Raw genomic sequence first — 16,769 nt, 5'->3', positions numbered from 1 at the left:
CTTCTTGTAGTTCCTCGGCGTCACAGAACTATCTGCCTATTGTGAAGGATACTTTCTAAAAAACATGATGGTCCTCATTGAAAATGAAGCTTTCAAACAGTTGTTGTATGACAAGAATGGAGAAACATCTGGTCAGAATGTACTAGAGGACTTACAGAGGACGTTGGCCACAAGGATTCAGTCAATTCATTTGTCTTCTTCAAAGGGCTCCGTTGTGTAAAGCTGAGGAAGGTGGTAACCCTCTAATCAAAGACCCTGCAAGTTAAGTCTTCTGTTGCAGTTGCTCAAACCTGTTGCAGTTGCTTAAATGACTACAAAAAAAAGAAAATGTAAAAAAATCTACGTCGCATCCCAACAGTTCTGTTTCGGCCAAAGGTGCCGCGCTGGGGCTGTGTCCCCACCTGGATGAGAGAATACAGAAAACAAAGTTCCTCCCTGATTTTGAGCAAGCTGGGTACCAGAGTATCCAGTGAATTGCCCTTGTACTCCCATTCTGAACACAAACCTGTTCGTGGAGCTTGGTGCCAACAAAAGCCAGAACTCACATCAGTGAACAGCAGAAGTCCCTGCCTAAAGGGTAGTGCTGGGGAACGCCTGAATTGACCAATCAATCATTTAAGTCAGATTTGTTCCTGTGTTACACAGTTAAGAACTATATCTATCCCAGAGTCCATTATCTTGTGCATTTAAGTAATGTAAGAACTGTTATTGCTGTCCAGCAAAGATCAGCTGTATTAGAGAGTGGGTAAGACTGTTACAGTTGAGGAAATATACTGGCAGATTTTTAGGGGTGGGAACTTTTTAAACTGTTCATAAAAAATAATGGGGCGGCCTTGTAGTTAAAAATTCTATTTCTTAAGTTTAAAGTTTCATTTTCAACAGAGCTGTGTTTGAGAATCTATGTAACATGTTTTGGTTTTTTAAATGGTAAAATGTACATTGTGTAAACACACATATGGTCAAGTTTTGCTTGTATTCTTTCCTAGGGTGGTATAATCTTGCCTAAGAGGCTATGGTTACACCAAAGAGGCACATTACCCAGACTGTCTCTAATACAGTAGTTGTGGGGGCAGGAGAACTGCATGCTACTCGTGATTTGGGGTTGAAATCAATGACAAACTCAACAAACATGCGTTTGCATGGTAACTGTACCTGTGAAATGTTCTGTTCATGCTTCGTTTTGCCAAGACAGATGCAATGTTTCTTCTTGTCAAACTTCATTTGTGAAATTAGCTTTTTTTTTTATCTGGTGTGATTGGCTGCAATATGATACCTCTGGAGCTCCTTCTTGAGATGCTGATTTCTGTTTGTTTCAGTGAAGAGATAACAACAGATCTTTAATTTAGTGATTTGTGGATATTTTGCTACTGGCCAGAGATTGTGTCTCAGTTAGACTTTTTAAAATTATAATTAAATATGTACTGTAGAATGATTTCTCACTGTATCCTGAGAATTTATAGGTAATCAACCATGCAGGGCTTGGGTAGGGTGGGGTGGGGGCGTGTGATTGAAATGTCAGATGTCAGCTTTGTTTATTTTGCAGCGGATTGTTAGCAAGACAAATCTGTTATGTGCCACAACATTCTGGATGCCCTCTCTGAAAACCACCGTAAGAAGCAGGCAAAGATGTTGCCTTCTCCATGGCAAAGTGACATTAATATATTTATTTTCTAGCGTGCCATTCTAAGAAATTTAGAAGTTTGCCTGTTAACCTCTTTTTCTTTTGTTGAAGCATCTACATCATGCCTTCCATGTTCCAGCTTTTGACGTGCTCAGAGAACACAGCTATCAACACAGTAGAAAACTGTTTTATGACTCTGAGGTATAAATCCTCCCTTGTGCTTGGTCTTCTAAAGCCTCTACAGTTTCTGCAACAAATGACAAAATGTCTAAACTGCCACTAATGTTGCAGAGACACTGCATGACAGTCAATTAGATCTTGTTTTCTGCATAGTAGATGTTCACACAAGATGTTGTCTGGAACTTGTAAGTAACAGCTACTTCTTAGTGAATGTTATGATCATAGAGGAGCAAGACGATAGTTGATACAACACAACACCCAGAGGTGCTTGTTGTTGCTTGGTGTGCCTTCTCATCCATGGAAACCCATCCTTCTGTGACAAAAACAACTAGTTAAGAGCAGGCCTCACCTTGCAGCCTCATGGTTTAATACAGCAAAGTTTTTCAAACAATAATCATTGTATTAAATGGGAGGGAAGCACTGGTAACTCCATGCTAATCCTTCTTCTGAGTTGAGAGTGTCTGTGGTAAAGTTCACTAGGTTTCTTTCAGCAATAAAGGGGTTAATAGGGGCTTTGGTGGCTGCACGAGGGGTGGTCACCAGTTTGGGGACCCTGAGCTGTTACAGGAAAGGACTGTAGCTAAGGATTTATATAGGAATAACTTTTGGAAAATGGTGGTAATCCAAACATCACAGATGTATAGCTGTAGGAAACCTGAAAAGAGTCATAGCTTTCAATTCTTTTTTGACCAGTGGTTCCCAGGACTTTTGCCAGCAGAAAAGCCAGCCTGTGTAAACCTAGCATTGATTTCTCCTGGAAGCAGCCAGCAAACCTTTGTTGATCCACAAACCAGAATTTGGAAATGGTGATTTTAGTCTGCCTCTCCTGATGTAAGGCTGGGTGAGGTCCAGTTAAGCCATGCCAGACAATGTGCAGTTTGCAGACTCTTCGAAAGTCCAGTCACAGGGATCCATGATCTTCACCACTCTCATAAGCAGAAGGTTTTCCTAAGAGACTTCAGAATTTCTTCATTGCAAATCAAGCCACTTTTCCTTCGAGTCCTGATTGACAAGAAAAACAGATGATCTTACAAGACTTTTTTAGAAAGTTATTCTATGTGTGAAAGGAATTGTCCTCCTTGCATCACTAGTGTATCTTTCCAAGTTCTTTGTTAGTGTTTTCTGATTTTTGGTGTCATTCCCCTCATGGCTTCCCATTTTCCCCGAATTACCATACTTCAGCAGGAGTTTTATACATTAGCAAGCAAAGCAGAGAAACTGTTGCTGTAGTTTATGTAAAGCATATCAGAAAATATATTCCTAGATATTTTCTGCAAGAACATCCCATGGCTGACTTTGATCTAGTCTGTCTTATTCCTGAGGGATTCACTGCTGCCTTCCCAGGAATTCCATCTTTATTTATGCATTTGCTTACTACACCTTTCAAAGTATAACACTTTCAATTTCTCCTTATTAAATTTGTTCTGCTCTAATCAGGGCAATTTCCCCACTTCATCAAGATCAGTTGCAATTCTGATCATGTCTTCTAGCCTGTTTCATAATCTCCAGCCTTTATTATATGTGGCTTCATGCATGGATTCTTCATTCCATTAATCTGGGGCAGGGGAAAGGGCTCTTGTCAATTTAATCTAAAAAGCAATGTGAGTTTCAGTGGGTACCCATGAATACCATCCCTATCAGATAAGGCTATTTCCAACAGAGCATTTTATTAGCTTTTTTTTTTTTCAGACATGGTGTTATCATCTTAGAAAATAAAAAACTTTATCTTCTTTTAGTCTTTGTATGAATTGCAATAGTGTACAAATTTTGAGGCCAAATATTGCTTTCAGTCTTGGTAAAATGGAAAAAAAATACAACATCCTTAGAAAAACTTAGGATTTTCTTTTTTAATCATAATTTTCCATCCTCTAATGAGTGAAGTTGCCTTTCCATCTGTCATTTTTATACTAATCCACTGCTGTAATATTTGAGGACTTACAGACATCCTGTCCTTGCCTCCTGGCAGATTTTTCCTTATATCCCTACATGGTTCTCCCTTAGTTTCCAGAATTTCCTCACATTCCCATTTTGCTTCACGTGCTGCCAGTTTCCACACTTCCCAGTTTTTTACTCTAGAGCCCTGCTGGATTCCTTCCCAAGCCCTGAAGTGGTCTCTGTGTTGTCCTGAATAGTTGATTTTCCAATAATTGGCTCAAGAGCTGGGAAGAGAAGAGGATGGGGAATGTAGGAGGGCAAAGGTTTTGGACATTGCAGGGGAAGGCTGGCATTCTTTTCATTACAAATTTCAGCACTGACAACTTGTTTCTCTGGTTTTCCCCTGATCTATTCCTTAGGCCTGCTGTCCTCTAAACACAGCTGGTGGCCAGATGCTCTCTGTTCTGGAACAGGGCCAGCTTTCTAATGGCTCAGACTACTTTTTCCCCAGCTAAAACTTCTGCCTGCTTGGTTTCAGCTCTGGAGTAGATTTGTAAAAAATGTCTATTAAAGACAGGGGAAACATCCCTAAAAAGGTGCGAAGGTTTAGTAGCCAGGCTCCTGTTGGCACTAATGAGAGCTGCTTGCTGAATTCTCCACATGCTGCTTCGGACACCGAGCCTTTTTCCACTGAATATCCACTGGCTTCATACCAAATGTTGCACAAGTCCTGGATAGGCTGTACTGTGTGATGTGCTGAAATTCTAGTTTTGTTTCAAGGCATAGCAACATGTGCTGCTCTTTAAAAGTTAAAAATAAAAAGGAAAGTGGTCTGTTTGCACTGAAATAAACTGCTCTGAGGTGCTGCAGTGATGAGAAAGAAAGGGCATCTCTTCTTCCCAGCTGTACCTGCCTAAAATCAGAGGAGGCTTCTGTTATGGCATGGAATGCCGCCAGGTCTGTGGGGATTCAGGCATGCAGGACCCTGTCCAAGTGGGGTTTTTTAAGGTTAACACATTCACATACTCAAGATGAAAATTAGGCCATCCTAGAAAAAAAAAAAAACCAGCCGTTCCTCATGCTCCTATCTATGGATTAAATCCTGGGAGAAGCTGGAATCCTGCAGATCTAATTGAAGTCAGTTGCACATATTCAGGGTCCCTCAGGAGCTGGCTCTATCTTAAAAATACTGCTGAAAGATGACAACCTGAAACCTGCATTCACTAAAGCTGCCTCTGAAGCCACTGGCTTGGGTTTGGGTTTTTTTTCGTTGGTTGGTTGGTTAGTTTTGGTTTTGGTTTTGGTGTTTTGTTTTGGTTTTGGTTGTTTGGGTTTTTTTGCTCAATGAGAGCTACCTAAAGCCAAAGGCTTTAAGTTAGTTGGTTTGACAAAGTGTCTTTCATGTGAGGCTCTGCAAGTGCTTTACAGAAATGAAGGGCCTGCTGTTGCTTTCATTCTCTGGCACAGAGATGTTGAGATTTCTAAGAATTAAAAGAACTGCCTAGGGTTTCATCTAAAATTTAATAAACTAGTTTGGAGGAAGTTAGCCTTGAAATAGCCCTCAGATAATATCTGAAACCCCATAGATAAGAACATTACTAATTTTAGATTACAACCTACAAGCAAACAAATGTGCCGCACTTCCATACATTTGTAGCAAAAAGATTATGTTATTTTTTAACTTGTTACTTATTTTGAGGTAAGGCCTGTTACCTTTGGTGGGTGAAAACAGAGGCTGGCCACTCTGACCAGATTATCACATTTCAGTACTATTGCACCTGACCTGCAATTTGTAATTGGCCTTGAAGTGCAAAAAACAGCAAAGCCAAGTCTTCAGCTGTGGCTCAATGCTTCGTGACTTCAGTGAGAACCCTGCTGAGAATATTATTCATGTGGTGCCCAAAGCAGAAGAAAAATCTGGAAATCTGCAGATAGACTAATGGGAATTTGTCAGCTGCCTTCAGTGAGCCTTTGAGATGGGGAAGCAAGCTCAGTGTGGGTAGGAGGAGGGCATTCTTTTTTTTTTTTTTTGTTGCCATTAGCATGCCATTTTTTTTTGTTGTTGCCATTAGCTCTGTCCAAGGCTTATTGCATGGAACAGCCATGAATGGCCTAGAGTGTGTTTATCTTGGATGCCTGCACAGGACTTAAATGTGGTATCTCACCACTTCAAAGTCAACAGTCTCATTAGATGATGGGGTTTGTGCTTTGCTTGGACTGCTTGTCACTAAAACACCCAGGAGACACAGCAGCAAGTTACAAGAGAGGTTGTGTTGGCTGGATAGGTTAAATTCTACAAACACCTTGTGCTTTGCATGTTTAGTTGACTAAATCTGTCCACTTGATTGTACCAGAGGAACAACTTTGCGGTTTCTTTTTCCTTTGGAGAGGCATTTTTCACCTTTCTTTGGGCTGACAGTTTTGTTCTTTCATCCTGTAGAGGCAGCGATGCTGTGTGAATGGGCATGCTTAGCTTAGGCACAGGTTTCTGTCCATGCTGGATGGCACACTAATGAAGAGGTCTTAGTAAGGGAAGAGGACTAGGTAAAAGAATTTAAATGTATAACCTTAGATCTTTGCCTCTGATTCCAGAGGTATAGTGTCCACTGTTGGCTAATTCATTTGTTCCCCAACTCAGAGTTTCCAGGAAATCAAAGGGAAGGGGAGAGCAGGAAGAGGAGAAACAGCCCCATCTCCTACCGCCTGCTTGGCATTCCCAACCAGCCCAGTTGGCTCCAGTCCCTTCAGTGCTCACACAGAGGGTTTGCTTGGTCCCATGCTCCAATATGGCCATGGAGTTGAAGCAATTGGTGGCACTTTCTTGTTCTTAAAAATATCTTCACTGCTGCTGCTGGTTAACTTTGGTCTTTCCACTCCCCACCATCTCTGCTACTGTGTTACCATTAAAACTTCCATTATTTGGCTTTGCCTAGCACAGTGAGAGGCAATCTTTCTTACTGCCTTTCTGAAGCAAACAAAGACAGGGAAAAAGCCTTGCTGAAAAATCATTTATGGTTTACAATAAGTCTCAAAAGAAAAGGGAGATCCTCAGAAACAAAAAAACCAAAAACAAACAAACAAACAAAAAAAAAAAAAAAAAAAAAAGAGACTGCCACTTCAGGAAAATCCAGTGTGTTAGGAGGTAATTTTAATTAATTGAGGTCAAAACCTTATTCTGTCAGGGACAGATTAACATGTTTCAAAACATCTGGACTTGTTAAAGCTACAGGTTCAAGAGAGTCCAGCCTTACCCTTTCCCCTTCCCAGCAGTGGATAAGTTGAATATCCTGTAGCTTGCTGCGTGATAGGCTTTCAGATGAGCCTTTCCAAAGTCAGGTTCTCTCTGTTCTGCATAGCTTTTGAAGAGCTCACAGCACATCTGCAGGCTGGGAATCGCCCCTCAGCACAGTCGAAAGCCTCCTGTGCCCCAGCACTGGTTGTGGGGCAGAAAGTAGGAAGGAGCACAGGAAGCCCCTGGAGCCTCATCAGAGTGAAAGCTGCTTTCCCAGCACCCAAGCAGTCTCTTGGTCAAATTCCCTGCTTAACCCAGTCAGTTCAATACCTTGGGAACTGATTTTTTCCTTGCAGTTATTAAGTCAATGACTAATTGTGCCATTTGGGGATGCAGTAAAATGTGCAGTCTTCTTACTTCAGTTGTGAGTTATGTTTTTCCATTGAAGAATACATGGACTATAGGAATGTATCTCAGAGCTTTCTGACCTCATGTTCCTGGACAAGTTCCAATTAGTACTAGAAAAACTTGACCTGTTTTAAGTCCCATCAGTGCATTTTGGCCAGCAGGTTGCTTCCTGTCCCTGTTTCTCTGGAGCCTTTGCAGCTGTTGTGCAGCCATATGTGCTGTGCCAGTGGGAAGCAGAGGTGCCTGAGCATAATGCAGACACCAAATAAGTAAATCCCACTCTCTGCAATGCAGGACATTCCTCCTACTGATCTCTTTGGTATTATGGGGAAGGTTGAATAATGGATCTCTGCTGTTTACAGACCCAAGTTAGGATCAGTGCTCTTCTTCCTCACTCTCTCTTTGCTCTGCCATCTACCACAGAGAGGAGGGGAAAGGAAATACCACATTCTCTCAACCTGCCCTCCCCACCACCAGTAATAGGGTGGCTGCTAGAGTGTCCTTCAGTCCCACTCCTCTGAAAGCTTCTTGTAATGCTATTTGTACATGAGTTATTCTTAGAGCATGCTTTGCATTAGGTCAAACTCTGGAAAGCATCTCAAGTCATTCATGGCAGAAGTGAGATTGCAAGACATTCAATTCCAGTCATCCATGCTGAGAATTTTCTGTTTCTTTCTTGTTTTTGGTGTTGTGTTGATTGGCTGGTTTGGGGGGGGATTTGGGGGTTTTGGGTTGTTTTTTGTTTGTTTGTTTTGTTTGTTGTTTGGTTTGGTTATTTTTCCATTGGGAAGAAAAGATGAAGCATCTGCAATGTTTTGGATTTTGTGTCTATAGTTACCACTGTGTGTATGTTCAAGAAAGAGAGATGGACAGTAAATAGATCTATGGGAGATGTTATGAGGTGTGAAATCATGTTTGTAATGAGATTTCTTGTTAATGGCAGTCAGCCTTCCTTGACGCTAAGCATTAATGCAATATCCATTAGTGTAGCTCTGCTCCACTTTCCCAAATGGGTTTCACTTTGTACCTAGTTTAGCATTTATAAATATTTGATACAGGGTTCAAGGAATAATTTACATGTTAAAAATGTATGAATGTTCTATGAAAAAATACAGGTTAAGTTTCTACTATAACATCATTCTCAAACCAAAACATGAAAGTGTGATGAAATTTGCTCCACGAAAATGGTTGGAAGCCTTTTCATTGATTTCTCTAGTCTGTGGATTAGGTCTGTTTTCCATCTCTCTTCCATACTGTGTCACCTCTGAAGTCCTTGCAGGCCAAATGCATATCTGTAATTAGAAAGCACAGTCTTGATCTTTAAATGGAGAATGACCCACTTATGAAAGCAACACCTAAATTAGGAAATCCTGGTGTGAACATCCTGTAAATATGGAAGAACTTTGTCAGTGGGACAGCTCTTTGTTTCCTTTCTGCCTTTTCACATCCACTTCCACCTGTCCCTGAGATGTCTTGGAACTGGAAGCTAGGAAAAAAAAAGTGAAAACAAGAGGAAAGGATGTGCCAGAAATAAGATACGCAGAACCACTGTGCTCATCTTGATTTTTTGTTGGTTTTAGGCAGACTCCTAATTTGTGTAATACAAACCCAGGAATGGTTATGATTATTTTGCATTTGTTATGGTTGTTACGAATTTGGGGTTGGGGTTTTTTTTCTAGCAAAGTGGTTTTGTTTGCTGTCATCTTTTGTTGGGGTTTTATGTGAAGGTTTCATTTCACTTTTTATTGAGAAGGAAATGAAGGATCACATAACCCGACAGCCATCATCAACAAACACAGGGCTCCTGTCCTCCATCACACAGATGTGGCTTAAATACTGGTGTGTGGCTTCACAGGCATGTTTGAGGTCATCTATAATTAACAACACAGGTGAAACTCTCTTCCCCTTTGCTTACCCATTTATGGTGGATAAAAACAAAATAACAGAGTCAGAGTATGGACAATAGGATGGCAGATGTTTTTCAATGGAGAAAGATTATAGCTAAGAAATAAAATGTTTCTGGAACCAAATATTTTTCTCAAAAGAACAGAGAGACATCTGTAGCTCATTCAAAGATGTTGTTCTCTTGAGTGTGTTAGATGCTTTTGAAAATCGCCCGGTTTGTGCTGTTAATGATCCAGCACAAGCCCTTCCACTGGAGAGACTAACTGAGGGCACTCAGAACTAAGGCAGAAGGGAATGTATGAAAAAGAGAGGAGCTCAGACATAATTTGAGGCGGCAGCTTTGTTTGCTTTTGTCCACTGTGTCCACAACTTGAACATTATTTTAAAGGGCATGTTTGTATTTAATTTCTTTTCAATCCTTTTTTTAATTGCTGAAGCACTCTCACAGCATCTTCTCCGAGTGCACCTTAGGTCATCTTAAACACCATTTAATGTCTGTCTGATGCTGATCCTTTTATAATCTCCAATGAGATTATGATTCATTTGTCATTGCTGGATGACAAATTAATTGTAACAGCCTTAACAAAAATCTTATTTTGTTAAGGCTGTATAAAGGCACTGCAGCATGTGAAACCAGCAAGTTGATTTTTATTGCATTACTTTGAAAAAGAAAAAAACTAATGAGATCTTTGTTTCTAGTGTAAAAAGGCTCCCCTTTGCTTGAGAGGACGCGTGCAAAGCCTCTGCTGTGAATGCCTTGATATAATCAGCTTACAAAATGAAGGAAAATGGTATTACAGAAAAATTTTTGAGGAACATAACTGCAGTGGAGCAGAACATGCACTTGCTAAAGACTGCTCTCTTGCTCTGTCTCTCTCCTGAAGTCAGTGGGAATTTTTCATGGGAGTTACTGCAAGGCTGTATGGTTTCTTAATGCACTATCAGATGTAATTTCCTATCCAGTCATCTGCACAGTTGTGGTTGGTACACCATAAAGGCTGAAGGCCAAATCCTGCTGTCATTGCACACAGCCCCTCTGCTTCATCAGGGATCATAAACGTGTACTTATGTTACTTGAGGTTTTTCCTGAAGAGAAATGGGAGAGGGCAGGCCTTCCTTCTGCTCCTTGATCACAGGCTTTGCATTCCCAATTACTTTTATTAGAAGTATCATATATTTACATGCTGCAGAATGAGGCCTGTGTTGGATGGGAAAGATTTTTATGAATTTAGACCTGCCTAAGAAAACAGCCATTCTAATTTTAGACAAGTTGCATTCCATAGCCATCTGTTTAGTGCATCAGTCTGATGTTTACTGTTTAGTAAATTACATTTGGGCCTTTTTTTTTTCATTTCTTTTGAGGGCATCACTTATCATCAGCCAGTGTAAAATAGCACCAAGGACTTCCAGACATACACATAGGGCCAAACTGTGCCAGCTTCACACACCACAGTCCCATGAAAAGCAAGGAAAGCTGGACTGGGCACATGAAAGACAATCCCCCTGACATAGAATTAAACATCCCGCCTCATTTCATAGAGATGGATGACATCCTGGGAAAAAAACAAACAAACAAACACATGCTGCCACTTCATCCGAGTTTAAAATGTATTAAAATCAAGGAAATTATATTAGACTTAGCTGTGTCTATCAAATCCAGCCCTGTGCATAGGCAGAACTCCAAGGGAAAGTAACAGGCATTTCCATTACAGAGTTTGCAGTAGGAAACCTACATAATGAATTTGACAAAATGTCAACTTTGTGTAAACTCTCCTGGTCAGTCTGTATAAAGGTTTTCTTAAGAAGTCTTCATTGGAACACACCAGAGAATAATAAACTTGCACCTTGATAGAATAGCTTTATTTGTATATACTCTATGTAAATTTTAAAGCAGAGGATACATGTCATTCCTTGTACATATCCGACTAGAATGGTGGCAGTGCTGTAAAGGTTGCAGGAGACTGCTTGGGACCAGCTAAAACATTGAATGGATAGATGCTCACCACTCAGTGCTTAGAAATGTAGGAGCAGGATTTGGAACAGATGTTGGCTATGGAGAAGATTGCTTGCCTCTACTCCTGGCTAAGGGAAAAGTGCCTCCTTTGCTGTCATCTCCAAGAGAAGTGATTTATTGTCAGAGTGTGGGAACCTTCAGAGCCCTGTTTGGTCTTTCAAAGGGGTCTGAGATTCAGGTGTCACATGGGAAGGTCCCTGGAGAAGCAGTGTGTACATACATCTACCTACCTGCCTGTCTTGTTATCTAATATCCACTGTTTCTATATTGAATGGTCTCAGTAACCTGTAAACAAGTGATCGCTCCTGTGGTACTACTGCTTTGAAGTTCTTTGCATGCACTCAGGCATATAATTCTTTAAGACAAGAAATTATACATATTATATATACATATATATATATATATATATATAGTAGCTTGCAAAATATTCATGTTGAAGAACCATGTTTTGTGCAAATTGTACATTTATGTTGTGAGCAATTTTGCAATACGAACTTTTATTAGTTGTTGATAGTAGATTTGTTACATTATTTTTGAGCCTATGTATGTATCCCAAGCTTTCAACCTCAGGCATTCAATCAGCTACTGAAGGAGACTTTTTCTGTGCAGTAGAAATAGCACAGGCTTTCTAAATAGGCAGGTGTGCAAGTCCCATTCTGTTTAATGCAAGTTGTGAGGCTGATTCTTCATGCAGATTGTCAGGCAAATACTCTCTTGTCAGTGCTGGAATTTGTGTTTGGTATGAGGACCCTGTTGTGCTCATCTAGAACAAAACTCAAACCCCAGCGTTGCAAAACAAAGTGCTTGACTCCTACTGCCCTCTGTCTCCACAGGTGCTCCAATATAAACACAAGGAGGACTTAGGGAACTCCCAGTTGCCTGCTGGATAGCCAACGTTATATTTTCAAATGTTCATGCTACATAGTTTTCAATGTAGGGGCTAGATAAAAGTGTAATACCAGTACAGCTTTAGAAAAGCTACAGTGTTTGGAGCTTGACCTTGAAATTTTACCTGATTCCTGAACATCATCAGTGGCTTTGTTTGCTCAATGTTTACCTCTGAGAAATGTATGCTATTGATTTAAATGTTTAATATATTGACTGCCTTTTTTTGTATATTTGTTATCATAAAGGCTTGGTTTAAATGCTAACAATTGTGGTCTATTTTCAGACTTGAAATACTTACGGTTCTGTATTTGGAAGGCAAAGTTATTAATGAATATAGCAATTTGGTATTTTATTCCTGTTTTATACAGCTGCCCCCATAGGTTATTATCAGATAGCAATGAATATTGCTGAACAGCAGGTGGAACTCCTTTGAGTGTGTTTATGAGCCATCTCTGTTCAATAAAAATTCCATTGTTTTCTAGCCTAGGAAATGGCTGCTGTGAGTGTTTTTGTTTCTTCTCCCCTTAAGGAGTTTCTTGATGTATTTCAGATGTATTACAGCAGTAGGATTTGGCTTCTTCCAAGAACCATCTCCCAGAAACCACATGTGCTCAGGATTTTACACCTGGAAGTCCTGGTGCTGTTTTCCCACATACACTGCTATCAGCATGCTTGGTGCGCGTGTAAAGAAGTGATACGGAGTTGGTTCCCAAAAACCTTTCTCCATGTGCTGGTCTGCCATAAAATGGGCACATAAGACCTGGGAGTGCAGCTCCATGATGCTTAAAATTAAGCATCTGAAGTGCATCATAGCCAGAGTTTGGATGCAGGAAGATCTGAAAGGCTTCTTTAGAAGCTTGTTCCATTATACAGCATTACTGCAAGTGCATACAAATAAGTTGGAAATGTGTATCTCAAAGGGAATTCAGGAATAAACAGAGAGACTTGATTAACCTTGGCATGAGTGTGAAAATCAGGTTTTAAAAATATTTTTGGTTTTAGTTTTTTACTCCTTAAAATAATTTCCAGTGTATTCTGTCTTGGATGTTTTAGTGGATTTGAAGTCAAGTTCTTTCTTCATATTTAGAATCTTTCTCCAGATTATTAAGGAACAGGTGAGTTCAGGAGGCAAAAGAGGGTGACATCCTTTCATGTCTTTTACATAAGTTTTGGGAGTGAGACACCACTCACACCACACTGGGTGACTGCCCAGACCAGTGGTGTCTCTCCCAGGTGCCTTTAGGTTTTGCAAACTCGGCTGTCCAGGAGAGGACTTTGAAAAGCAGCTCATAGGGAACCTTGCAGTTACCCAAATTCTGCAGGAGATGTAGGCCCCCCTTGCCTCCCCAGTATCTGGAAGAAAACAAAGCAAGGCTTCACTTGTAGCAAACTGAAATGATTTGTCTCCCTTTCCCAACTGTGGTTACCAAAGCAATATAAAACTGTTCTTCATGGGCATTTGAGTTAATGCTTCACTGAGATAAACAAGGAAGTTCAGCCAGAAATATTCACACCATTCTTTTGGGTTCTTTGTAAACTTACTCATGTTTTTCCTACATTCCATTCCCAGTTGTGTTCTTGAGGTTTTCTGTAGAGACTGAAGGCTGTGGCACACGTTCACTGGGCTAATTAGTCTTGCCCACTGCCTCTTCCACAGGACAGAAATGGACAGTGATGTCTAAACCCACCCTGCTACAAAGTAAAGCTAACCTAGAGGAGCCCAGCTTTTGTCCTGAGGCTAAAGCACTGCCAGAAGTGCTTCATGTTGATCTGTTGATGGAATCAGGTGCAGAAGCATGTGTATAATGTAAAAGTCATTGTGTGTCTCAGTTTGATTACACAGAAGTAACATTTAAACCACTCAGAATTTTTCTTTCCAAATCTGCACAGATACATTTCTAGGTGTGTGGTGGTATCAGCTAAATGTTTCTGTGTTGACAGAGCCTTACACTTAATGAACATTTCCTCAGTGGCTTTTATTTTGTCCAATGAGTCTTTCATGGGAAACATTCCAGAATAAGTGTGTGGGCTGGCTGTCTCTAGGCTTTGCTATGAAGATGTAAAACTGCAAAGTAGAAGGTGTCTGAGAACCTGTGCATGAATCCTTGCAGACTGGGAGGCCACCATTCCCAGCACAACCCTGTAGCCTGGCTACCTTCCTAGAGCTTGTTAGCCCCTTGGCTCTACAAGCCAATGGCTTGTGTAAGAAGTTGTTGTGTCCTCCTGTAATAACGAGTACTTGAAGCATACAGCACTGGGCAACACAGACATGCAGGAAATAAAGATGTGACACCTCTGAGACAAACACTGGCCCCCATTGCTCCCATGGTGGAGGAGAGGTACAAGCCCATGGGTGCTTTGAAGTGTCCAGCTGACAGCAGTTGTTGCAGGGATGATGCATTCATTCATCTCATTCCCAAACTCTCCAGCACACATTTTGGGGAAGCAGTGCTCCACAAACTCGTATCCCTGATAATGCAGTTCCTGTGTCCCAGTGAGGTTTTAATGTCTTTCACGCGTATCTGGTTCACATTGATATCACACTTATTAGATGTAGCTAAAAGGTAAGTGATGGACCTCATTTATTCCATAAAGTTAAACACAGACTACCAAGAGCAGTAAGTAAGATCTGGGAGAATAAGCTTTAGCATAAAGATGTTTTATCTTTCAAAGTGAGGAGGTTTGTGGTCTCCCAGAGAACTCCTTAAGGAGATCCTGCATGAAAGAAAACCAAACCAGCCTTGTTTTAACCACCTGAAAACTTTCTGCTTAGCTGTCAGTTCAAGAGTTCTTCCCCCCAGGCTATGCAGCAGTATGCAAACAGAGCATGTTAGCTCCCTTGATGAGAGGCTGCCCTACTGAGAGCTGATACTTCTTTGGTTTCCTGCCACTATTTGTGCTCCGTGTTTCACAGAAACACACATGGAATGCAAACAGAAAATCAAAAGGTAACCTTGAGGACTCAGATGGCTGCCATTGGTATTTCAAAGTCACTTTAAATACTCCTTTTCTCTTTTTCTTTTCTTTTCTTTTCTTTTCTTTTCTTTTCTTTTCTTTTCTTTTCTTTTCTTTTCTTTTCTTTTCTTTTCTTTTCTTTTCTTTTCTTTTCTTTTTTCTTTTCTTTTCTTTTCTTTTTTCTTCATTATGTCACTGCTTTCAGCTGTTTAGCATCCCTGGGACTGCAAGACTGGTATTTTGCAGATCATTTGATAGAATAGACAAAAAATAATCTGAGATGCCAGTGTATTGATCACTTTCCCCTTTTTTCATCTGAAGAGGTCAGCTTAACCACAGCTGTAAACCTACAGCATAACTTCTGAAACACATAAAATCCCCTTTGTTTTCTTGCCTGCAGCCTGTGTGATTTGCACAACGAATCTTTTCCTGGCCTTGTAGTATCTTCCAGCTGTCATACTAGAGATGTTTACAGTGTCTCTGAGAGTTTCACGACTCAAGGTATATCAAGGTCTCTACAGAGCCTTGGACACTGGAGCTCTTTAAGTTTTCCAATAGTTACTGGAGAGCCTGCTGGAACCAGCTCCTTCAACATCACCTCATCAAGCAGCTCTCCTCTCTTCCATCTGACTTCAAGTGAAGAACAATACTCTGGGTGCTCTCTGCCCCTTTTTGAGGACATGTCCCCTCAAAAAGAAGCTGAACCTTCCCTTTCAAGGAGTCATTGATTTTTTCCCACTGGTTCCCTTTCTTTACCTGGTATATGCACTCCAGAACAGAAATTTGCTTTTATCAAGCACTTGCATCCATGGGTGAAAAGCAGTAGGGATAGGTCAAATATGGATCCAGAAACAGGGACAATGTTTCAGTGCTTTTCACTTTGGACAGACAGAAGTTTCTGACACCAGAATCAGTGATTAAACTGAAAATGAAAATTGCTATTGTCAAGTCTTGACTTCCTTTATGGATGTCCATAGGGATAAAAAGAATCTCAGCTCCTCATCAGATGGTAAGAAATGGGTCTAAGAGATTCAGGCACTGCTGTGTCTGACCTCTGACAGAGGGGGAGGGGGCCAGGGGAGTGGAGCTGAATCCTTTGACGAGATAATTTTTAGGAAAGGCCCAAGGCCAGTCCAGAAAATGTGTCATGAAAATGTCTGATGACAATTCTTTTATTTCCACAGGATCTGAGCTTTGTCCTCACACCCTTCCTGGGACAGCAATTTGAGTCCTTGTCTGCTGTTGCACACACCTTTCTTCATGGCCATTTTTTTCCAACTAGCAAAGATTCAGACTTCTGTCAGCTGTACAGCCTCGTTCCCAATTAGAATAGCTCTTTGGGCTCGTCCCACAATTCCTCCAATGATGGCAGAATTCCATCCAAATGGAGAAATTAACATCTGCTTTATTCACTAATTTTCCCGTCTCCATGGCTGAGCCATCTTTGGACAATGGATACCAAGAAGACCATTTTTTATTGGTGTGTAATGTCCGTAATTCATCCTGGGGGATTCCTTGCTGTGGCTGTTCTGGGCTGCAGTAGATTTTGGTTCCATGTTCTGGGAGCTTCCTGCCTGGGGCACCACTCTTTCAGCCACATTTCTGTGACTGCCAATGCACCGTGGAACACAAATACCTTTAATAGAATAGTTTTTCTTTTGGAAAAAAGAAAAAAAAAAACCCAAAAAAAC

The 16,769-nt window shown here is 40.8% G+C and overlaps 1 protein-coding gene across 5 annotated transcripts in view; it reads left to right on the top strand.

Moving 5' to 3' along the window:
• Nucleotides 1-12,685, top strand: part of BTBD11 (BTB domain containing 11) — a 172,558-nt gene extending 159,873 nt beyond the window's left edge. For 3 of the 5 annotated variants that reach the window (XM_038153079.1, XM_038153080.1, XM_038153076.1), the window contains one exon: nucleotides 11-10,056. In XM_038153079.1, the coding sequence (XP_038009007.1) occupies nucleotides 11-220 (210 nt within the window). In that variant the 3' untranslated portion in view covers nucleotides 221-10,056. Of the gene's footprint in view, nucleotides 1-10 lie in introns of all 5 variants that reach the window. The other 2 variants (XM_038153078.1, XM_038153077.1) reach the window with 2 other exon arrangements.
• The last annotated feature ends 4,084 nt before the right edge of the window (nucleotides 12,686-16,769 follow it).

The sequence above is a fragment of the Motacilla alba genome, chromosome 1A, assembly GCF_015832195.1.
Source record: "Motacilla alba alba isolate MOTALB_02 chromosome 1A, Motacilla_alba_V1.0_pri, whole genome shotgun sequence".
Taxonomy (NCBI): Eukaryota; Metazoa; Chordata; class Aves; order Passeriformes; family Motacillidae; genus Motacilla; species Motacilla alba.
The sequence above is the reverse complement of the archived record's forward strand: the minus strand, read 5'-3'. Positions and strand labels throughout refer to the sequence as shown.